The 24,508-nt window shown below is 51.8% G+C and overlaps 2 protein-coding genes across 2 annotated transcripts; both read right to left on the bottom strand.

Moving 5' to 3' along the window:
* Positions 1-4,668: 4,668 nt before the first annotated feature.
* Positions 4,669-5,003, bottom strand: LOC120395027 (apoptosis-associated speck-like protein containing a CARD). Its single transcript, XM_039519203.1, has one exon. The coding sequence runs from the start codon at positions 4,979-4,981 to the stop codon at positions 4,679-4,681; it is 303 nt and encodes a 100-aa protein (XP_039375137.1). The 5' UTR covers positions 4,982-5,003; the 3' UTR covers positions 4,669-4,678.
* Positions 5,004-22,675, bottom strand: LOC120395010. The gene is made up of 11 exons (XM_039519181.1): positions 21,805-22,675; positions 20,805-20,887; positions 19,556-19,617; positions 17,892-18,133; positions 17,293-17,555; positions 15,590-15,715; positions 9,586-9,727; positions 9,248-9,289; positions 8,812-8,980; positions 5,515-5,828; positions 5,004-5,140 (listed from the first exon to the last, which is right to left on the bottom strand). The coding sequence occupies exons 1-11, from the start codon at positions 22,673-22,675 to the stop codon at positions 5,004-5,006; spliced, it is 2,451 nt and encodes an 816-aa protein (XP_039375115.1).
* Between the last annotated feature and the right edge of the window lie 1,833 nt (positions 22,676-24,508).

Genomic DNA, 24,508 nt, shown 5'->3' with positions numbered 1-24,508 from the left:
GCCACAGTGTTTGGAGGCTCAAGCCTTGGCATGCCCATATGAAATTCAACAGATATTGAAAGTCTTAATCTTAAAATAAACAGTACCATCAATGGACTAGGAAAAGCAGTGAAAACTGGGGGAGGTATTAGCAGCCTATTGCTAAATCAACATTCACTCACCATTGAGAATATACATCTAATTGCTCAAGGATTTGAACATCTCAATGCTACTATCCTTTCAATTATTAATAGTTTGGAGAATAATACTGTTTCATCGGCAATGGCCTCTGGCTTACAGAGGTAGAGTGATTGAGATAATCAAACAAAGTTTGCTACAAATTAGACTACAAAATTGGCCACACTTCTTAAACTGCACAGCTATTGTAAAACAAGCACAGGAACAGGGTATAGAAAATATCAGCTCAGATTCCTTACAGTTTGCTATGTGATAGGGTTTCAGGCGTGGACAGTAACACTAAGAGTCTTTATATCATAGTGGCTCTCCCAAGGTGGAGCCAAGCCCCAGTTGAAGTACATTATGCTAATAGTCTGGGAAACTTGATAAACAATATGTGAAACATTATCCCACTGTGCAGCTTGTAATTTCCAAACCTGTTTCAATTAACCAGCATAGTCCAGATTGGAGCTTATGATTTCTGGCCAACAAGTGGCGCGAGCACTCTCTGTCAACTCACCACTCCTTCTGGTGACATAAATGATTTACTGGTCAAACTGGTCCCCCCCGACTTGTGCAATTGCCATTGGATATGCGTGATTTGGTAACAAGAACCAAAGAAGCTTTAGCTAATCTAACCCAACAGCAAATCAAAGAACTAATGACTGTACAAAGAGAAGTTCAAACACCCTGGTGGGCAATTCTAGAGGATGTTACCCTGCACCCAATAGTTAGAACACTCAGCCTGCTGTTCATGGTAATACAGGCAATTACTGTAATTGCCCTAATGGGAATGTGTTGCTAGCCGCAGGCTGGTTGACGCTACCGCTTAAATCGATGCAAATTACGTAGCTCAGGGGTGTGAAAAAGACACACCCCCTGAGTAATGCAAGTTTCAGTGACCTAAGCACTGTCCACACCAGCGCTATGTTGGCGAGAGACGCTCTCCCACTGACATAGCCTGATTATGCTGATGGAAGAGCACCCTCCCGTCAGCATAGAGTATCTTCACCAGATGCGCTAGAACTGTGTCAATGTAGCGTTTCTAGTGTAGACCAAGTATCAGAGGAGTAGCCGGGTTAGTCTGTATCCACAAAAACAACGAGGAGTCTGGGAGGAGCAAATTTAACACCATTAATTTGGGCTTGAATAGAGACTGGGAGTGGCTGGCTCACTACAAAAGCAATTTTCCCTTTCTTGGTATTGACACCTCCTCATTAGTTACTCGGAGTGGACCACATCCACCCTGAGTGAATCGGCCTTCAACACTGGTTCTCTACTTGTAAGGTAACTCCCTTCTCTTCATGTGCCAATATTTATTTATGCCTGTATCTGCAATTTTCACTCCATGCAGCTGAAGAAGTGGGTTTTTTACCCACAAAAGCTTATGCCCAAATAAATCTGTTAGTCTTTAAGCTGCCACCGGACTCCTCGTTGTTTTAGTGTAGACTTGTCCTGCAGTATCTAACCAGAAAGGCTAGATTATACTTCCTGATTGGACAAGGCATGGCTTTAGCTATTAACACTGCCATGGTAATGAATAAGATTTAAATGTTTGTACCTATATGATTATTAATGTTTGCTGGGCATTTTTATGTCATGTAATGTGTTTTTATATGGGATGCTTGGATGGCATTTATGGGACATATACACAATACATATATTATTCATATATATACCTGTAGAGGAGCAGACTCACCCCCGTAGCACCTCCTGCTGGTGACTTCTGGGAATTAGCTCTTTCCAGCTCTGGAGTGCTCTCTACAGGCTGATGATCTGCCTGTCCTCTGGCCGCCATGTCCCTCCCAGGACCCAGTGCCCTTTTACCTAGGGTGCTGCCCCCTGGCAGTAACCCCTCAGTTTTAGGGTCTCCCCTCCCTGGGGAATCCTCTACCCACTATTCCCACCTCACCTCAGTATATGGCTATTGCCAGTCATTGTCTAGCCCCACACCCTGGGGCAGGCTGCAGTATCAGCCACTCAGCACTAGCACGGTTGAGTTTGGACCTGCTGCCTTGGCCTACCCCTGGGCTGTCCTCTGCAACCCCCAGGACCAGTTAGTCTTATGCTAGGCCTCAGCCTGGGGCTTCCCAGGCAGGAGCTCCCCAGCTCCTCTGCCTTTCCCCAGCCCTGCTTCACTCAGGTATCCAGTGTCTAGCTCCCTGCAGCCAGGCCCATCTCCCTCTACAGACAGAGAGAGACTGACTGGGCTCCTGGCTCACAGCCTCTTATGGAACCAGCTGGGCCTGATTGGGGCATGGCCCCAGCTGAGCCTGCTTTCCCCAATCAGCCCAGGCTTCGTGCCCCAGCCACAGCCTTCTCCTGGGTTGTTTTAAGCCCTAAAGGGCAGAATAACCACCCTGCTACAATACCCATATACATATACCTACTATATCTATTATTCATATATTAATTATCATCACTCATGTACTTACAGTTACAAACGATCATTTATATTCATTATACTTATAAGAATGTTTTTCCAAGTCTCAAGCATAACTACATTCCTCAAAGTCCTGGACCTAATGTTCCCAGGCCCACCATGAGGCACTTAAAACAATTGGAAACTAAAATCTGTCTGTTGGTTGTATGAGGGAATGTGCAGACCAAAGGACAGATGGGGCATGAATATGTGGATGGTCATGAAATTTGGCCATATAACAGTGTTTAGCCCATTTGTTCATCTTCGGTCCATGCATTATGCTTTTCCGGGATGATGGGTAAACATCCTCCCCATAAAAAGACAAATGTAGTAGAAAGAGAGTGAGCCTGAAACACGTGGCCTGGTACCAGACATAAGGCCTGAACAAAATCAGCAAGAGTAAGGTTATGAGCAAGAGTCAGGCCCTGCTCTAAAGCATATGCCATCTTACGCGTTCACTGTCCGGTACATGAACTTGCTAAGAATATGGCTGGCGTTGCTAAAACACAGACACTCCTAAGAAGTATTAGGCACTAGGTATTCATATAAACACAGTCCAGAAGGGTAGTACCAGAATACCGTTGTGGTATAAACACACTCCCTGAAAATGGTACAGGGACACACTGACCCTCCCGAAGAGAAGGTCAGGATGGCAGGATAGCAGATGGGGATGTTTTGACTGAACCAACATGTACAAGGTGTAAGATGGTCATTAACCACATCAGAAAGGTACTAGGTAACTTGTTTGTATCTGTATAAAAGAGAGGTCACAGGAGGAGTGTCTTTGTCCAGCTGAGGAGACAGTGGAAAGTCCCACCACTGCCTGAGCTGAGTCTGTTGTCACAGGCATCCATGTATTACTGGCCCTGTAGAGTCTGCCAGGTGCTAGTTCCATGCCTTATTGGCAATAAACCTGGCCGAGCACCTTCGCCACTGACCCGAGTCTGTGCTCTTTTGGGGCAGTTTGACTGAGGTCTGCTGTGCTGGCTATCTGGCCCGAGCCAGAAAAGCACACAGCGAGAACACACGCACGCAGCCAACTGACAACGCTACGCTCAGCGTTGTGCTGACTAACTGATTCAGGAGCCGAAACGGCTGACATGGGCTGGGAGGCATGCTCCCAGCCGCTGTGTAGACATACCGCTGGTTCCTCTCCCTGGCTCTGAGATGGGATGGCAACAGGTCTTAAGGAGGGGAAAGCAGCCCCTGTCCTCATGCAGCTAGTTCTCCATGCCCAGAGCTGCCCCTGCCCTCTGATCTGGCTACATTGAGAGCAGGAGGGGCTGGCCCAGAGATGATCTTTGGGGCGTATTGCAGAACCACTTCCATTTCCCAACGGAGCAGGTCCCAGGGCCCATCGCCACCCCAGAAAGCTGGGAAAAGGCCAGTCGTTGTGTTCCATTTCCCCTCCCATCTGCTGATCCCGTGCTCTGCAGCCCACCTTAGTCCAAGTCACATGTCTGTGGTGGCCACCCCCAATTCATGACTTTTTTCTCTCTAACAAAAATACATCAACTATTCTTTAAAAAAAACAACACCCCAAGTCCCTGTTTTGTCCAGCTTCCGTGAAGGTGAGGGTGAGCGCCTCACTTTCCAAGTGAACTACGTCGAGTTCTAGTTAATCGGCTTCCTGGATCGATAAACCCTCCCACACAGAATGTCCCGAGGGCGTTGGAGGAGGGGAGGAGGTGGGAGGCTCAGGGAACTCCCAGAGTACGCACCGTGTTTGGGTTTGAGGCATGTGCCATTATATAGCAGAGAACAGAGATGGTGCTGCTGGTGCCGTTGCCGAGGAAGGTGAGCAGGGAACTGGGACCTTTGATGGACTCTCCACCCAAGTTCAGCCTGAGGAGAGGCCGGCGGGAGGGGCACGGATGGAGCCCCCTTGTTGGAGACCCAGCTATGACGATGACAGAGGATGTGCATAGTGGGGTGGATAAAGACCAGACAAGCACTGATTGGCAGGTTGAAGGACCTGATTCCGGAGCCTCACCACAATGGATCCTGGGTGAAGAGGGAGAAGAACCAGAACTGGACTCCTGAGAGCCATGGAACGGACTCTAGGCACAGCGGCTCCAGAGGAGGGACAGTTTATTGCGTTCATTTCCCCTCAAGTTCTTCAATGAGGAACTTGTGCTTGGCCTTCAGTGAATGGTACAGCCGGTCCTTGCAGACCCGGTTCCAGCTCGGCATGAGCTCGTACAGCTTCCGCATCTTCTCCGGGTTGCTTCTCTCGGCTCGGATGCTCTGGTACTGCTCGTTATCCAGCACAGTGCCACACAGCATGTCCAGGACCCCATCCACCATAGAGACCCGTTGAATTAGCTCTGCTCGGTGCCGGTCCACAAAATGTTCCCCTGCAGAGAAGACACCAGAAGGCAATGAACTGATACAGTGTCTCATGCCGTTTGCTTCCTTGGAGTGCCTAAGCTCCATATCTCACCTTCAGCACTGGCTGGGCCTCCTGTCTGTGCTCCGGGCCTGGGGATAGCCACATCTGCTTGGAAGCCTGTAGGAGGAGACCAGAAGAAGCCATTACAAAAGCCACTGGTGCCTTTTGGGCTTACAGGCAAACCACAAAGGAGGGGGACCCACCAGCTTTCTGCAGTCACAACAGTGGCTTCTCTCTCTGCAGTTTCAACATTCTACCACTTGAGGGAGCTGTTTCTGCAGGAAACAGGCTACCCGGGGCTGCAGCAACCCAGAGAGGGGCCTTTATTTCCCACGCATCCTTCACCATGCTACGGTGTTCAGGCAAAACTGCAGGTCTTAATCAGCCTTAACTCAAGCCCTCAGCGTCCTGACTCAGGTTCTCTGAGGTCAATGGGAAGTCTGTCCTCTTAAGGGCAGAGCACAGGAAACTAAATCTGGCCCAGATAGAAACCCATGTTATTTTTAACTTAATAAAAAATATAAGTGCCACTGATGAATCTCACCGGTTTGTAACCCCGTGACGATAGGCTCCAGGGCAGGGAAGGTGAAGAACAGGTTTCTCAGACAGTCCAGGAACAGCTGATGGGCCTGGTCCCCCTTGGACAGCACCATATCAATCAGTGTGGCGACTCTGATCTCCGGATCCTCCAGCCGGTTCAGGGCGAGGTACTCTCCCTGCGTGAGGAGGAGGTGGGCGTCGGCAGCGCTGACCACAGCCTCTGCATCGCTCTGGAGGATTGTCGTTAACTCGCTTCTCAGCCGCTGGATCACTTCCCAGGAGCCCCCACTCGACACCTTTGCTGGCCAGTCACAGTGCCTGGAATGGAATGGAAATACATCTGTACAAGAAGACAACTGCATGTGTGGTAGTTCCCTGCAGATATGCTGGTATCTAGGGATTTAATCACATAACGAGTAATTAGCCATTGAGTGAGGTCAGGAATTTAACAAGATTCACTAAGGGACTGGCCTTTTAGATAGATAACAAGAATATCCGGAGAGACAAGATGAGTGAGGTAATAACTTCTGTTTGTAAAAAAGACAAGCTTTCGAGCCATAGAGAGCTCCTCAGGTCTTGTGAAGCTGAAGGCTTGTCTCTTTCACCAACAGAAGTTGGTCCAATAAAAGATATGACCTCATCCACCTTATCTCTCTCATTTCGTGGGACCAACAGGGATACAACACCACTGCAATCAAGAATATCCAGTTATCGTAACTGAGAACAATTTTGGAAGGGACACCAAACCCTGTGCGTCAGGACTTAAGCTGATGTCTCACTATTACAGACCAGGATGAGACGGAAGGTGGTGGGTAGATTACTCCGCATCTATTACTGCGGGGTCTTATGCTTTCCTCTGAACCATCTGGCACCAGCACGCTCAGAGACAGGACACTGGACTATATGGACCTCAGGTCTGACCCATTCTGGCAATTCCTGAGTGGTGGGAAAAAAATCACTGTTTTTTTTAAATCCAACCTTAATATTTAACTTTTCCAGCTTTCCAAAATAAATTTTACTTTTAGATTCTCTGCTCATTCAGGGTTTCCACCCATCAAGAAATTGATAAATATTCATTCATAGAGTCTAAGGCCAGCAAGAACCATAATCAAGATCTTCTAATCTGACCCCTGAATAACACAGGCTGTAGAACGTCCCTGGATTAATTCCTATTTGAACTAGAGTGTTTTGACCCTCTTATGCTCTATCTATCTAAGGTACTTATCTGGCACCATCTCCATAGTATCCGAGTGCCTTATAATCTTCCATGTATTTATCCACACACACTCCTGTGGTGCAGGGCAGGACTATTTATCCCCATTGAACAGATGGAGAACTGAGGCACACAGAGGCTAAGTGATTGGCCCAAGGTCATGCAGAAAGTCTGTGGCAGAGCAGGAAATTGAGCCTGGCTCTGTCCTTGCCATCCATGCCCTGTGGTTGGACGCTGACACTGGACAAATGCAAACAGGAAGGGAAGTGCAATGTTTTCTAACAGGAAAGGGAATTAACTCTTAGACCCTTATCTAGATGTTCAGCTACTCTTTGGGGTAGGAAGCTGTCCCAGGTTTGTACAATCCTGAGTGCACTGGGCTCCTGGTCCGTGACCAGATGATCAGGAACGTTTAGAGAAAATGTTTTTTTAATTGAAAAGTGCTGATGTGACAGATCTGGCAATTTCCTGCACTGTCTCTGGGAGCGTTTACTGGTCTAAGATTATGTGGCATTGTGGACCAGAGAACGTATGTAATTCCATGGGAGAGGCTAACCACAGTCTTGCCAGGAACTAAGAACAGTGTGTGTGTTGAGGGGAGGGGGGGAAGATTAGGCAAATTTACCTCCAGTGAGGCACCAGCACCTGGAGAGGCTGCCATAGACTAGTTCGGACTGGTCTATGCCGAGCCCAACAGACAAAGAAAGGACTGTTGGATAAATAGCCTGACTTCAAACTGACTCAGGGCCTTCTTCCTGATCCAGCAAACAGACAGGACCGTCAGTCCAAGAGGGCTGGGAGAGGTTGGAAGGATTTTGGCCTACTGAGGCCCCATAAGACTAATGGGTAACTTCTGGGAAGCTTGTAGCCTGCATATAGGAACTTGGATTGATTTTAATGTCGGTGCAGTAATGCTTTCACCTTAAGAATAAATGTGCTTGCTTATAAAGGGCTGTGTAGTAACTTATAACTGCTGGCAATTACATTGTTCATCGCCTCTGAGGAGAAAGCAAAGCACAGACGCTGGCCTGTTTAGGCAGACAGGCTTGCTGGGAATATCGCAGTGTGGGCAGGGAACTGCACAGCCTGGAAAAATCCTACTCAGGAGGGAGAGCGATACGGGTCTCTGCCCAAGGAGGTGAAGGCCGGGGAGCCAGGACCCTAGGGGTGGGTGCCCCTAAGGGACCATGTGGGGGAGGGTTATGGATGCATTTGCCCTGAACTGTGACAGCCATATCTTTGAAACTAAAACTTTTTGCGGGAACATTTTTGAATGACTTTTAGTGACTCGAAAAAAAATGTCAATGAAAAGTTTTGAAATTGTTGAAACATTTTATGTCAACATCTTTTAAAAGAAAAAAATTCTGGTTTTCTGGTTCAAAATGACATTTCAGTTTGAAACTGAAGCTAGATAGATAGAGTCACAATTGAAACAAAGCATTCTGGTTGATCTGAACCAATCTTTTTTTTTTTTTTTTTTTTTTTTCAGATTTCCGGTTCTTGAAAATTTTCAAGATTTGACTTTTCATCCCGATTTGGAATGGGGAAATTTGCTGCTATCTTGAAATTTTTTACAAGATGGGAAAACCATTTCCCACCCAGCTCTACTCCAAAAAAATACATAATGGGTTCTCCCAGCACCACGTGCTAGGAGGGGTGGGCCATGGCTAAGCTCCTAGGTACAACCACAACACCTGTTACAATTGGTGCCACTCCCCATGGGCTGTGGTAGATTCTCCAGCACCTGGAATCTTTACACCTATCTCTGGAGTCTCTTACAAGCTCTAGTTCAAACACTGGAGTTATAGGGCTGGATGCAGGAATCACCGGCTGAGATCCGGTTGGAGGTCAGACTAGATCAGAATGGTTCGTTCTGGCCTATAAATGTAAAAATGCTGAAAGAGAGTGTTTGTAAGGGAGCCACCACATAGGCCCTTTGCCTGGGATAATAACTTCATCTCAGGAGCAGCAGCAATGTGGTTTCATAGATAAGGCCAGAAGGGACCATTCTGATCATCTAGTTTGACCTCCTGCGTAGCCCAGTTTTGGGTGTCAATTTCACCCTCGTCTCAGCTGCTCATTGCTCACTCGTTAGCCACTGTCCTGAGTGTAGCACCGCTGCCTGGCTCTCCCTCTGCTTCCTCGTCCACAGGCCATGCCGGTGAGCTCCAGGCAGCTGGGGGTGACACTCTGAGCTCTCTCTGGCTGCATAGTCCAATAAACCCTTGTTTCAGTTCAGGGAGCAGTTTCCGAAGCCCTGGAAAACAGAGGGTTAAATTTAACGTTCCTAGTTAGGAGATCTGTGGTTTAAATCAGGTTTCTAAGCTCCCCCTCTACTAGGCTCTGGGAGGGGAGGGGGGTCTAGTGGTTTAGAGTGAGCGGGGCTGGGAGTCAGAATTCCTGGGTTCTACCCCTGGCTCTGGGAAGGAAATGGGGTCTGGTGGGTTAGAATAGGGGGGATTCCCAGGTTCTCTTCCTGCTTTTGCCACTGATTCACCCATGGATCTTTCCCAGAAGAACTGACCCTTGAACTTTTCAGAGGATGAACCCGAAAGCATCACGTCCTCTAGGAGAGAAACAAAGAGAAGGTCAGTCAACCTGTCCATCACAATCATTTCCCATTTAGATCAGACACTTCACATCACAGCGAGCACTTTCAGGTCTGAATGGCCACATATGATGGTGCAGAGAGCCCCAGTGATTGGAGTACCAAGGGGCATTACAGCTGGAATACCCCACCCATTGAAAGAATACTCTGTTATTTATCATTTGTGTCACCATAGCACCTAAAGGCCAAGTCAGGGTTCAGGACCCCATTGTGCTTCACATTGTATAAACACAGACCAAAACGACGGTCCTCACCTGGTCTCACCAAGACCTTCCAGACAACTTCCCCGTAGCGTTTCATCAGTACGATGAGTTTGAGTCCCTCCCTCATGTCCTTGGTGTAGATTTCCATGAACGGCTGCTGGTCCTCTGGACTCATGTAGCGAAAGTCCACTTCCTGGTGTGGAGACAAGACATTGCTGTAGGGGAGACCCCACCTGAGCCCGCAATGCAGGGATGCACCCGTCCTAAATAACTCATTGAGGTCTTTGCCTAATTCATTAGCTGGCAGCAGCTAAATAATAATGTATGGGTGTCTCTGCGGTAAAGTGGTTTCCATGTGGATGAGAAATCGGTGACATGGAGCAATTTTTGGCATCATTTGTTTATTTGCAGTATGTCCCTATCCTGTTTCCTTGGACAGAAGCCAAGCCTTTTGCAGATTGCCTTAACGAGGCCCCTCTTCCCTGTCCCCAAACCCCCGCTCTGCCTTCTGGGCATGTCTGTGCTGCAGAGTGAACTCAGGTGACTGGCACCTGGGTCCGAACACAGGGTTAACCTAGCCCGGATGTGAGCTGCCACACTGCAATGCCCCGCCCAGCTCCGACTCCTGACTCCTGCTCTGACCTTGGTTGCTGATTTTCTGCTCTGACCACTCAGCCTGACTCCTGCCCCAAGCACTGGGCATGGCCACCCTCTGGCACCAAGTCACCGTGTCCTCTCTGGTGCTCACCCATGTGTGGGGCTCAGACAGCTGGGGGCATATCCCATGCACAGGCTCTGGCTTCCTCCTTTCCCCGGGCTGCTCACCCCCTGATCAGCCTCAGACCCTGCCTCCACCTCCCCACCCTCGCCCTGCCTCTTCCCACCTCCGCTCTGCCCGAGCCTCCTTTCGGAAGTGTCGGAAGTGTGGATGCTAGATCTGGACACAGTCTCCAGGAATGGTCTCACTGACGCCGTATACTGAAGCAATATCACCTCCCAACGCCCACTGGATACGCCCTGCTCAGATCTCCAAGGATCACGTTTGCCTTGTCGGCTACAGCATTGCACTGGGAGCTCACGTTCAACTGGTGAGCCCTACGGGTAGGTCTAAACGGCAGTCACTGGGTGTGATCACCCCTACCCACGCTAGCTTTAATCTGGCTAGCTTGGGCTCCGGAGCAGTGAAGCCACAGCACGCAGACAAGCCTGCAAGTAACTGCCCAGGGTTCTGGGCAGGTTTGTACAGCCTGTGCTGAGCCTCGTGCAGCTGCATCGTCACTGCTCCGGCCCCTGAGCGGGCTGGATTAAAGCCAGCTTGGGTACGTCTGCACAAGCTGCAATCACGCCCCATGACTGCCGTGCAGACATATCCAGAGGCCTTTTCAGTGTGGTTCAGACATGGCTGCATTAGAGGCAGCCGCTCTCCTCTGAGCTGTTGTCCTGGAAAGGGCGACCATGTGGGATGCAGCAGGCAGAGCTCTGCAGGAACCAGAATTTGCATGGAGTGGGAAATGCTATGACTTGGAAATGTGCTGAATCGGCAAGAAATGTTGACATTCAGATTTTCCCAGGCAATGAAATGTGTGAGTGCAGAATTCATGTCCCCCAGAGATTTCATTGCTTCTCTGCAAAAAAAAACAAACTTTTTGGCCAGGAAGCAAAGGGAAGCCACAAGATCGATGACGTGTCCCCTCTCTAGCAGTGTGGGCATGTCGTTTCAGGTGCCCGGAGCAGCTGGCGGGGGTGAGACGGGGCTGAGGATGCCCCAGCTGGTAGTTCCTACCCTGTGCTGGGCTCAACTGCTAGCTTCCTCTTCCCCTGGAAGGAATGGCTGGGGCTGGGTCAGATGCATCCCCAGAAACCTCCTCCAGCTACAGGAATCTCTGCGCGCACACACACACACACACACACACACACACACACACACACACACACACACACACACACACACACCTGCTTCCTGCCCCCATCGCTCCTCAGCCACAGGGGGAGGGGTCGTATGGGGCAATGCTCCCCTATCCATCCAACCCCCATGCATCTAGACCCCTCATACTCAGACCCCCATGCCAAGCCTCCCCCCCCGCCGCGCATCCAGAACCTCCCCCACCGAAACCCCTGCATCTGGGCCCCTCATACTCAAACCCCCACCCCACCGAGCCTCACCCCCTGCACCCAGAGCTCCCTGCACTCAGAGCCCCCCACCAAGCCCCAAATCCCCTGCATCCAGACCCACACCAAGACCACCCTCCACTGAGCCCGCTGTACTCCAAGCCCCACTCCAACACCCCCCCTGTGCACCTGGACCGCCCCAACAAGCCTGTTGCACCCAGATCCCCCCCCCACTGAGCCCCAACCAGCTGCATCTGGACCCCCAACCCACCAAACCCCACTCCCCCAGCATCTGGAGCCCCCCACTGAGCCCCAACCACCTTCACCGGGACCCCCATGCAGAGTCCCATTCCTCCTGCACCGCCCCCGCAAGCCTCCTGTGCATCCACATCTCCCACTGAGCCTCCTGCACCCAGATTGCCCCACACAGAACCCTCTCACCCCACACTAAGCCCCTCCACACTTGGATCCTGCTGGCCTGAGTCTGCTTGCCCCACACCTGGATAGGGGCCAGGGCTGAGCGTCCGTGACTGTTCCTCTCACTTGCTATCTTGGTGCACCTGGTGTGGAGTGGCAGGGCCCTGGGTTTTTTCTGGGGCAGGCCCAGCCCTTGTGCTGTGTCAGGGTCGGGTGCAGCCTCACCGCTTAATCCATATCCTGCGAGGGGACTCCATGGTGATCTCCCACCTCTGTGCAGTCAGTGGCCTGTGCTCCCCACTGCCATGCTAGAGACTCCACATTTATTTATTGACAAATGAAATATGCAGAATTTGAAAATATTATGTGCAGGGGGTTTTTTTTGGCGCAGAGTTTTTCAATTTTTGGCGCAGAATTCCCTCAAACTAACAAATGTTTCATTAAGGTGGCAGAGGTAACAAGGCAGAACGAGCGGTTAAATGGGGTGCTTTTGGAGACCAAGCCGGTGGTGGAAATCTGATGTACAAGGGAAGTTAAAAAGAAAGAATTGTTCCAAGAGTTTGAGGAAGCAGCCTGTGATAATGAGACCATCAAAACTGCAAATGCAAAAAAGGAGGCTAAAAGGGCAGTTGCTAAATCAAGAATGAACGCTGAAGAGGAATATTACAGAAAACTGGAGGAGGACGATGGCAGGAAATTGGTTTTGGGGTTGGTAAAAAAAGAGGAACAATGTAACACAAGATGTGAAGAAATCTTTCTGCGTGAAGGATGGGATCTGTGAGGTGATGACCCCAAAAAAGGTACTAGAGCTATTTCCAGAGGCTGTTAAATGGGACGAGGTTGCTGGGAGGGCAAGCACTGCCAGCAGCTATGGGCAAGCCTCAGAGGGTATCAATCTCTGTAGAGGAGTTAGAAGCAGCACTGGATAAGGACAATGGTAAAGCAGCTGGTGAAGAGGAGAAACTGTTGATATGATGAAGGCAGCTGGAGATACTGGAGTAAAGCGGCTTCATAGATTACTCTTTGGTTACTCGGAACAAGCCAGGATACCAGATGACTGGAGAATGGGATTGATTGTGCCTCTGTGTAACGATCCAAGGGTGTGGGTCTAGAACCCAAGAGCTGCACAGACTCCCTGCTGCTGCCATTTTGAAACCAGCTCTTGTCTGCCTCCTACAATGAGCTTCCAACCCTCTTCCTGACTCCTGCTCCCATCCTGCCTCACCCCTACCCTTGCTCCTAGCTACCACCTAGCTCCTTCTCCATAGAATATCAGGGTTGGAAGAGACCTCAGGAGGTATCTAGTCCGACCCCCTTCCCAAAGCAGGACCAATCCCCAACTAAATCATCCCAGCCAGGGCTTTGTCAAGCCTGACCTTAAAAACCTCTAAGGATGGAGATTCCACCATCTCCCTACGTAACCCATTCCAGTGCTTCACCACCCTCCTAGTGAAATAGTGTTTCCTAATATCCCCAACCTAGACCTCCCCCACTGCAACTTGAGACCATTGCTTCTTGTTCCATGCCTGACTCTTGCCTCTCCTTTGGTTCCTGCCCTTACACCTCGCTCCTGGCCATGACCTACCATTCCTGGCTCTGATCCCCAGCTCTGACTTCTGACTCCGACCCTAGATTGACCCTTGGCTCTGACCCCCGCTTCTGTTCCTCCATCTGGATGCTGCATCCGCCCACTAGACCTGACTCCCACTCTGACCAGCAGGCTGGACTGCCTACATCCCAATTCCCAACACTTCGGAAGGGTAAGGGTGATGCAAATAATCCAACATCTACTAGAGCATCACCCTGCTAAGCCAACCTCTCAAAGTCCTTGCGAGAGATTTGGAGGCAAGGCTGAGGTGGAAGGTGGAGGAAAATATAGAAGAGGAGCCACATGGCTTTAGAAGGGGAAGGAGACGCAATATTTGCAATGAGACAGAAGTCTGAAAGAACAGTAACTAGAAGTCATCATTGTGACGTAAAATGTATTGGTCTTGAAAAGCATGACGTGGTTCCATGGGAGATGGTGTTTGGAGTATTGAGCTGGACGGGAGAGGGACCTCAAAAAGCAGAGCTGCTAGAGGAGCTGTAGTGAGGGTCAGGAGTTAAGGTGGTAACTCTGAGAGTTTTGATGTGAGACTGAGACAAGGCAGGGCGCTGGGTCCACTTCTCTCCATTCTAGTTGTGGAGTTAATCAGTAGGAGAACCAAGCTTGTGTAGACACAGAGAAAACGAATGTATGCTGACAACCTGGCCCTTCTGGCTGAACTTGGAATTGGTAAATATGGTATCAGGGTGGGCATCTGTGTCTGAAGACCCTAGTTTGAAGGTAAACACAAAGAAAACTGAAATTACACAGGGAAGGTGGAAGCAAGAGCTGTTGATTGAAGTTTCGGGAGAGAAGCTGAATCAGAAGAGTTTGTGTAGGTGGGAAGGACACTTGGTGCCATCAGAGAGAGATCTCAAGATTTGAAAAGAAGAACCCAGTGTGCATGGGCAGCAGTGAAAAAAGTGGCAGGAACACTGAGGGACCAGCAGTGATGTAACAAACACAGAGGAAAAGTGTATTCTGCGTGTTTGTCCCTAACTGCTGTATGGTTTGGAAATGGTGGGACTTATGGAGATGGAGGAAAAGAAGATAGAGGTAGTAGTAAATAATACACGGAGGACAATGGGAGACAAGTGGAGGGTAGACAGGGTGTGCATGGAAGAAATAAGGAGAAAGATGAATTTGGGACTCTCAGCGATAGGCTGCAAAGTGCACATTTCAGGTAGGTTGTCAAGTATCAGAGGGGTAGCCGTGTTAGTCTGGATCTGTAAAAGCAGCAAAGAATCCTGTGGCACCTTATACACTAACAGACGTTTTGCAGCATGAGCTTTCATGGGTGAATACCCACTTCTTCTTGCATCCGAAGAAGTGGGTATTCACCCACGAAAGCTCATGCTGCAAAACGTCTGTTAGTCTATAAGGTGCCACAGGATTCTTTGCTGCTTTTTCAGGTAGGTTGGACATGTGATAAGAATGGGAGAAGAACAACTAGCAAAGAAAGCATGTTAGGAAGAGAACAGCAAGAAAGGACAAGGGAGGCTGAGGATAGGCTGGAAAGACTCTGTCTACAGACGTCCAAAGAGAAAAGGAGTGGAACCCATGACCTGCAAGCGCATGCCATGCAAGGAGAGCTGAAGAATTTCCCTGTGTAAACGGGAAAAGGAGTCAGGAAGGGAAGTGTTAATTTACTATAATAATATAATATAAATTGCTAAATGAAAAACATTTCAAAATGAAAAATCAAAATCAAATGTTCTGATGTTATAGAAAAGAATCATTGCAATGACAAGTCATTGATATGGACATAGTCCCAATTTTGTCCAGTCAGCATCCGCCGATGGAAAACTGCTCCACCAGAACATTTTCAACCAGCTGTAGTAAGGAGGGATCTGGGGTGAGATCTAACAACATGCTCTTGTTAAGTCTATTAATCCCGCAGCCAGTGGTTTTCACTCTTTAGACTTATAGCTAAATGTCACTCACCTCGGGGGTTACCTCTAAGTCCAGTGAACTGCACACAGTGTAACAAGAGCCAAAGTAGAGGGGCTTCGTCTGAGGGGGCTTGAGCACCTGTATGGACTGGTGCTTTTTCTCCTCTTCTTCCACTGCCTATAAGAGTTCAAACAGGTGTTTCCAGGAGATACTGGCCAACAGAAAAAATATGGGGAACAGCCCAATTCTTTCCTCCATCCTCCCACTGGACTGGGAAGTCCTGTATCGCCACACACAGCAGAAAGGTGCTTGTCACCAAGCTAGGGAAGATGGTATCCAGATGCCAGCACTCAAGGTCTCTGCATATGCTGGGCAAGGGTTGTGGTTCTTAAGAGCAGGATTTTACGAACACAAGGGGATCTAACAGGACCCATGAGGCAACCAAGTCACGGACCCTCCTTCACCCTCAAAGATGGAAGGGTGAGAGAGAATCTTGTGATGGAATTCCAGCGGGTCCTGGAAATGGCTGTAAAGACCATCTAGCAACATAGGACTTGGGTACTGTTCACCCTCGAAGATCAGAGGGATCCTGGAGGACTGAATACAGGAAAGGATTTTCCTGAGCTCCTAAGGGATTTAAGAGGCTACCTCCCGTTGATTTCATATGGGAGTGAGACGCCTAACAGAAAAGGCTAAAATGTTGAGGGTTCTGTTTGCAAAAAGTTTCGGGATTTCGGAATTTGGTTTTGTTCCAAATCAGATCAAATCAGCTCAAAACCAAAGTCACTGAAAAGCTTTGTGAAGGAACAATCCCCCGAAATGTGTACAACTGACATTCTTGTCAGTTTCACCACTGCTGTGGCTGAATGGAAACCTGCTGGTGTTTGGATGGAAGAGTCAAGGAATCTGCGATAGATGCAGTGAAACACTGCACTCTACTGAGCTGTGTTGGAAAATTTCCAACCAGTTCTAGTGCCTAATTCACTTACACCGTTCGGAAAATCCCAGGTGTGGTTGAAAGTCAATGAGATGTGTGCTTCTAAGTCACTTGGGCACTTTGAAATCCCCACCCACAATTTTCAGGCTCACAGGGTCTCAGAAATTCGGGGCCTGCTGCAGATCCAGTCTGCAGGCAACCTAATGAGCCCAGCTGGTCTGAGCAGGCTGCTGGACTGGCCATACCGCCTGATGGGTGGGAAGAATCAGCAGACCGGCACTTAAGCCCAGCAGACACAGCAGTTCAATGGCTGCTCAAAGCATTTCCCGAAGGCTGCAATAGCTCCTGAGCCTGCTTGTTCCCAGCCTTACTCTGGCAGTGCCTCCAGCTTTACCTTATTCCAAGTAACTCAGTCCTAATCTGCAGCTGCGATTTCTGAATTCAGCTCTGGGCCAGGCTCTGGCATTTGGCCTCTGACTCCAGTTCAGACCTGGGCTCCGACTCCTGGTTCCTGACTCCAGCTTTGACCCCGGGTGCCGAGTCCTGGCTACCACTAACCACTAGGCCTGACTCCTGCTCTAACCACTAGGCCTGACCACTCACAACCCGGTCACTGACACAGTGAACAGATAACAGGCTGGAAAAACATGCTCAGGGAGCCGGACTCCCTCTAGGTTTGACTCAGCTGAGAGCTCCAGATGTCTGTTTAGTTGTCTCACAAGAGCAGCCTGCCCCGCTGGGAGTTCTCAATCCCTATGGGCCCTGCCATGGCTGGTGGCTCTGGCTCACCCCTGCTGTGTGGTCGGTTCCCGGTTACCTGTATGAGCGAGCGGTCGTTGGGGATCAGGTAGAGGTGGAGGGTGATGGCTGCAGCCTTGACTACCTGGTAGATCAGCACCACGGAGTGGATGGGTATGAACGGAAACACGGCATAGATGGGTTTCCAGAGCACCCCGATGAAGGAGAAACTGGGGTTCTCCAGCACGGCGTGGAACGGCCTCACCTGCGTTGGCTCCTCCAGAGTCATCCTCCCATCAACGAAGTGAGCGATTCGCATCTGGGACAGAACAGCATCTCTGCCTGTCACGGGAGGAGAAGGGAAAAGGAGGCTCCAATTTGCTTCACCGCTTCCTCACGCCCACAGAGGGCAGAGCAGAGCGTGGCAGTCAGGACTCCTGGGTTCCACCCCCAGCTCAGGTGGGAGAGTGGGGTCTAGTGGGTTAGAGCAGGGGGGGCTGGGAGCCAGAACTCCTGGGTTCCATCCCTGACTCTGGGAGGGTTATAATGGAAGGTATCTAGATACACAGACAGAGAGATCAGTGTCCTGCTTCTGCACTGAGCTCTGTCTCCAGCCCCTTTGTGTCTGTGTCTGCCATGGGGATCGCAGCTGTCAGTCAAAGCTTAGACCTCACTTACTGCTCTTGTTCGCCGTACCAGCCAGGCACAGGAAGTGCGGGAGGTGAACGGCTGCCACGGCCACGGCCGGTTCCACCCGGATGTTGAACAAAGGGCCGGCCACCATCCATTGCTGCTTCTCAGCTGCGCTCAGATGCCGATCCCAGGAGCCGTATCCATACTGGACGGTCGCGGCTGCCCTCACCTCGAACCCCAGTTCGGTTTCAGAGCAGCGGAAGGAGCCTGGCCCCGGGAGGTGAACCCTGCACGGCGCAGAGAGAAAGGGAGAGGGGGAATTAATCAGTGTGAGATGGGACTAGCCAACCTCCTGTTCCCACTGACACCAGCTGGAGTCAGGTGTGTTAATCCCCATTGTCTGTGTGAGCATCATTGCATAGAGACTCAGATCAGAACGGAGTCCCCATTGTGCCGGTTGTCGCGAAGACCCCCACCGAGATCAGGGCCCCATTGTGCCAGGCACTGCACAGACCCTGGCTGAGATCCATGCACCATTGTGCTGGGCGCTGCACAGACCCCAGTCGAGATCAGAGGCCCCCTTGTGCCGGGCGCGTCACAGACCCCGGCTGAGATCAGGGCCCCCTTATGCTAGGCGCTGCACAGACCCTGGCTGAGATCAGAGCCCCCTTGTGCCGGGCGCGTCACAGACCCCGGCTGAGATCAGGGCCCCCTTATGCTAGGCGCTGCACAGACCCCGGCTGAGATCAGAGCCCCCTTGTGCCGGGCGCGTCACAGACCCCGGCTGAGATCAGGGCCCCCTTGTGCCGGGCGCTGCACAGACCCCGGCTGAGATCAGAGCCCCCTTGTGCCGGGCGCGTCACAGACCCCGGCTGAGATCAGGGCCCCCTTGTGCCGGGCGCTGCACAGACCCCGGCTGAGATCAGGGCCCCCTTGTGCCGGGCGCGTCACAGACCCCGGCTGAGATCAGGGCCCCCTTGTGCCGGGCGCTGCACAGACCCCGGCTGAGATCAGGGCCCCCTTGTGCCAGGCGCTGCACAGACCCCGGCTGAGATCAGGGCCCCCTTGTGCCGGGCGCTGCACAGACCCCGGCTGAGATCAGGGCCCCCTTGTGCCGGGCGCTGCACAGACCCCGGCTGAGATCAGGGCCCCCTTGTGCCGGGCGCGTCACAGACCCCGGCTGAGATCAGGGCCCCCTTGTGTAGGGCGCCACACAAACACATCACAAGGGCCAGTCCTTGCCCCAGAGAACGAAGTTCTCCTCATTTTACAGATGGGTCCCCGAGGCCCAGGGAGGATTAAATCAGTGGTTCTCAACCTGGGACTCCCCTGGGGGCTGTGAACAGGTTTCAGGAGCTCTGCCAAAATAAACCAGAGAGCAGGGCTGGCGTCAGACTCGCCGGGGACTGGGGCTGAAGCCGAAGCCCGAGTAACTTAGCTTTGCAGGGCCCCCTGTGGTGCGGGACCCCAGGCAATTGCCCTGCTGGCTACCTGCTAACGCGGGCCCTGGCTTTAAGTCTACTGGATATGCAGGTGGGCCATGTTGTTTTCGAAGCACATTGTGGGGGCCTCTGAAAGCAAAAGGTTGAGAACCCCTGGATTAAATGATTGGCCCAAGGGGTCGAGGAGTCTGTGACAGAGGCAAGAATTAAACTCCAGTCTCCTAAGTCCCCATCTAGTGTCTTACGGAGAAGGCTCCAGGCTCTTACCTGTAGGATCTGGGCTTCCCCTCGGACTCTAGCACAAGCTCTGGCGTCACTTCTGGCAGGTCCTAAGACACCGGAACAGGCGTTAAGGTGGCTCCACTGGGGGCAGAGCTCTTAGAGGAGGGAACCCGGGCGGCTGTGGGCAAGTGTTCAGGTGGGGGCTGATTCCCTGGCCTGAGACCCTGGCAACGTGGCTGGCAGAGCAGATTCCTGAAGAGCTGGAATCCAGTGGCACAGTCAGTCATTGCCCTGGGGGGAAGGGGGTTCCCCAGTTAACAGAGACACACACACAGGAGCTCAGGGGGAGAGTTTTGCAAACCATTGCTCCTGTTCAGTTGGCTGAAGAAGGTACTTAATTTCAGCTGGGAATAGAACCCAGGAGTCCTGACTCCCAGCTTCCACCCTCATCCCCTACACCAGGGGTAGGCAACCTATGGCACGGGTGCCGAAGGTGGCACGCGAGCTGATTTTCAGGGGCACTCACACTGCCCAGGTCCTGACCACTGGTCCAGGGGGCTCTGCATTTTTATTTAATTTTACATGAAACTTCTTAAACATTTTAAAAACCTTATTTACTTTACATACAACAATAGTTTAGTTATATATTATAGATGTGTAGAAAGAGACATTTTAACTTTTTTAGAAGGTATTACTGGCACGCAAAACTTTAAATTAGAGTGAATAAATGAAGACTCGGCACACCACTTCTGAAAGGTTGCCAACCCCTGATCTACACCCTACTCCCCTGCCAAAGCCAGAGATAAAACCCAGCACCCCTAATGTCAAGGCCTCGCCCAGCTCTAACCACTAGCCCCCACTTCCCTCCCACAGCCAGAGCTAGAACCCTGGAGTCCTGACTCCCAGCCCCCTCCCTGCTCTAACCCAGAGACCCCACTCCCCTCCCAGAGCTGTGACTAGAACCCAGGAGTCCTGACTCCCCTTTTAACCCACTAGATCCTGGAATAGGAAGGTGAGGGAAGAGGCGGGAGTTACCCATGCGGCGATATGGAGAAGGAATGAGTAGTGAGGTGAGAATTATTAAAATGCTTTGAAATCAGTGAATGAAGGAGCCCATGTGGATTTCCTCTCTCCCGCAAACACCCTAGTATCGGATCAGTTTCTGATCCCACTGATTGGTCTTGTTTCCCCTCTCCAGACTGCACTGCACCAACCCAGCCAGGTAACTTCTTCTGAACGACCAGCTGGAGGCGCTAGAATACCCCAGCAGGGAGTGTGAGGTCCCCATCCCTACCTCCTCTGTCACACACCACGTGCATTTCTCCTGCTTCCCCGAGAGGTCCGGGGTGAGGTCCTCCCCGCTGGGTCCATCTCCTGCTGCAGAGAGGAAACATCAGTTCAGCTCAGCCCATCCCCAGGCCCAGCTCAGTGGGATCATCATCCGGGCTGCCGTGCTGACGCCATAGGAAAGGAGCAGCCTGAGCAGCTATGATACAGCTTGACCCACAGCGCCTCCATGGGGCAGGGTTTCCAGTTTATACAATGGGACAGGCTGGGACTGGAGGGGACAGGCCTGCAGTGCTCCTGCCCTAGTCCCTACAGCGCCCCTTGCTGGGAGAGGCCGGACTTGGAGACAGCATAGCCAGAGCGCCCCCCAGCAGGCAGCGATCCTGCTCTGGTCTTTACAGCACCCCCTTCTGGCAGAAACATAGCCGGTGTGCCCCACAGCCAGAGCTCCTGCCTGGTCCCTACAGCACCCCCTGCTGGCAGAGGCCAGGGCTGGATTGGCCAAGAGCTATCCTCAGCCAGTGCTCCTGCCCTGATCCCTACACCGGCCCCTGCTGGCAGAGCCAACAGTTAAAAACACAGTCAATCACTCAGGGCCTGATCCAAAGCCAATCAAAGTCAATGGCACAAATCCCCCATTAATCTGATTTCTAGCCAATTCACCGTCTCTGTGGCTGGGATTCTTCTGTGCTGCACAGGAAAGCCCCAGCAAACAACCCTCTGCCTGGCAACAGAGCAATTGCAGGAACTATAAAAGGGGAAGCAGAGTTTGCAGAGTGACTCTGGGTGCAGAGTATGGGGAAATGTCCACTTTCAGAAGAGAAGCAACAGTGAAATCTGCATCGCACGGGTCAGAAAAGCCAAGCGCGGGGAAAGGGGTTAAAGCAAAACAGGATGGGATTGGCACCAGCCTCCCAGCTGCAAACAACTGGCACCTCCATCACTCCCAGTTAGCGATGGGGAAAGGGCCTTTCTGGAGCTGGGATGTGGGGGCAGATCTCCCTTACCGATCCCGGTGGCCTCAGCCAGTCGCTCGGCCAGGGGTCCCTGGCTCACGGCTCTCAGCATCTCCTGGGTCATCCACACAGCATGGCCTTCTCCGTAGGTGCTGACCAGCTCCTCAATCAGCTCCATGACCTCTGCTCTCTCCTGCCCTCCCCAGGGGTTAACCGTAGGGCCTCTCTGTGGATGGGTCTCGGCCGCTCTCTCCTGGATCTTCCTGAGATCTTCCTCGCACAAGCTGCCCACAGTTCGTGCCTGCATCTCTCTCACTCTGCAGAGGGCCAGTCTCTGCTCCCTGCATCGCTCCTCGTAAGTCTCCAGAGCCTCGGCCAGTCCCCCTGCCAGCTCCCCCCGTCTGATGGCCCTGAGCACTTCCCCAGCCGTCTCCAAGCCACAGCGCACCCCGTAGTGGTTGATCAGTTCCGCAGCGACCTCTGCAGGCTTTGCTCTCTGCAGCCGGCCCCAGGGGATGGGGTTGTAACCCCCTTTCTGCCCCATATCAGCCAGCTTGACCTTGAACCTCCCAAGCTCGTCCTCCCCCAGCTCATTCAAGGTGCAGAGCAGGCGGCCTCTGGCTCTGGAGGCGGCTGGTCGTTGCTCCCGGTGCTGCTCCTCGTAAGTGTCCAGTAATGCAGCCAATTCCTCTGCCAGATCGCCCCGGTTCACAGCTCTCAGCCCCTCCACCGTCACCTCCAGCCCAGCATCCACCGTCAGCCATAGAGAGGGGTGGAAGGGCTTTGCTCCGCTCAGCAGCCCCCAGCCCTCCAGCCCCCTCTTCAGCCAGACCTGACTGATCTTGGCCCTTAACTCCTTCAGCTCCCGGCCCCCCAGCTCCTTCAGGGTTTCCAGCAGGTGCTGCCTGCCTGTCTTCTCCATTGGATCTGGGACAGCAGAGAGACAAGAGCAGGAAGATGCCTCTGCATCAGCAGCTGAGGCACTGATGCTCAGAAAGCAAGGGGAGGAGCTACAAGGCCAACCCCCCTCGACAAGGTCCCTTAGCCCCGCCCTCTCTTTTCTGTATGTTCTAATCCCGCCCTCTTCACCATGGTATCCAGTCATTCAAGAAGCAACGTGACCCACAGCTGTCACACGTGGACCACCCTCTCTCTTCTTCAGGCAGCAAATTCGGGAAGGTGGTTTTACTTCTGTGTGTGGTACTGGAGGCCAACGCTGGGGTGCTGGGTCCAGTTCTGGAGGTCCCATTTCCAAAAGGATGTTGGAAAATCAGAGAAGGTACAAAGACGAGCCACAAAAATGGCTGGAGAAAGTGCCTGCGAGTGAGAGACTTAAAGAGCTTAATCTGTTTAGGGGATCAGAAAGAAGAGTGAGCAGTGACTTGGGGCTTGTCTACACTTACATTTTACAGCGCTCCAACTTGCTGGCTCAGGGGTGTGAAAAATCACAAGCCCCCCCTCAAGTGCAGCAAGTTTGAGCGCTGCAAAGTGCCAGTGTGGACAGGCTCCCAGTGCTCAGAGCTATTCCTCTTGTGGAGGTGGATTACCAGGAGCCCTGGGAGAGCTCTCGTGACCACACTCACACATCAACGTGCTGCCACGGGAGGGGAGGGGTCACAAGGTTATTGTAGGGGGGCTGTAGTATTGACATATTTACTTCTGCGCTGCCTTCAGAGCAGGGTGGCCAGAGAGCGGTGACGGCTGGCCAGGTCCCCAGCTCTGAAGGCAGCAGCGCAGAAGTAAGGATGGCAATACCACACCATGCCACCCTCACTTCTGCACTGTTGCTGGCAGCGGCACTGCCTTCAGAGCTGGGATCTCAGCCAGCAGCTGCCGCTCTCCGGCCGCCCAGCTCTGAAGGCAGCGCTGCTGCCAGCAGCAGCACAGGAGTAAGGGTGGCAATACCATGACCCCCACTTACAATAACCTTGCAAACCTCCCCCCACCACCACAACCCCCCCTACAGTTACAACACCGTGAAATCTCAGATTTAAATAGCTGAAATAATGAATTTTACTATTTTTTAAATCCTATGACCGTGAAATTGACCAAAGTGGACTGTGAATTTGGTAGGGCCCTAGTGATGTGAAATTGTCAGTGAAGACTGCAGGAGTTTGTTCACTATGCACTAGGGCTGGACAGCAGTGGGGTGTGTGCTAGCAATTCATTCCAGGGGCAGTGAGTTCCACCATCTGGGGCCTGAAAAGGCCCCGCCTCCTGTACAGACAGTCTTCACCCTTGCAGTAGCTAAATCCGCTGCGTCAGCAGACCGGATCCACAAGGATGGTGGAAATACCAGAGCTGGGGGTCATCTTCTCAGTATCCCAGAACCAGCCCACTTAGCACGTGGGAATTTCCGGATGCCTCAGTTTCCCCACCTGTACACTGGAGACGATAATCCTTTGTCTATTGCTGTTCAGGGTAAGAATTTTTCCTTCTTATGTGACTGTGCAGCCTCCAGTGTAAATCTGGAGTGGCCCCAAGATGCCAATGGAGTCAGACCTCAGTGACCCCAGTATAAATCCAGAATAACCTCACTGATGTTAATGGAGTCACAGCAGGATTCGGGGTTTATTGAATCCTGTCCTAAATCTGCTTTCCCTTTAGGATCACTGGATCGGTTCCTCCTGCTGGTTTAAGCTGCTGTAGCCGCTGGCAGGCAGCGTGGACAGAGAAGAGCCCTAACTTCTGGCCAGGCTGCATCAGGCGTGTGCAAAGGGGGCTGCGATCTTCCTCTCCAGCTGGTGGCAGGAGG

Source organism: Mauremys reevesii, unplaced genomic scaffold, assembly GCF_016161935.1.
Source record: "Mauremys reevesii isolate NIE-2019 unplaced genomic scaffold, ASM1616193v1 Contig9, whole genome shotgun sequence".
Lineage (NCBI taxonomy): Eukaryota > Metazoa > Chordata > Testudines > Geoemydidae > Mauremys > Mauremys reevesii.
The sequence above is the reverse complement of the archived record's forward strand: the minus strand, read 5'-3'. Positions and strand labels throughout refer to the sequence as shown.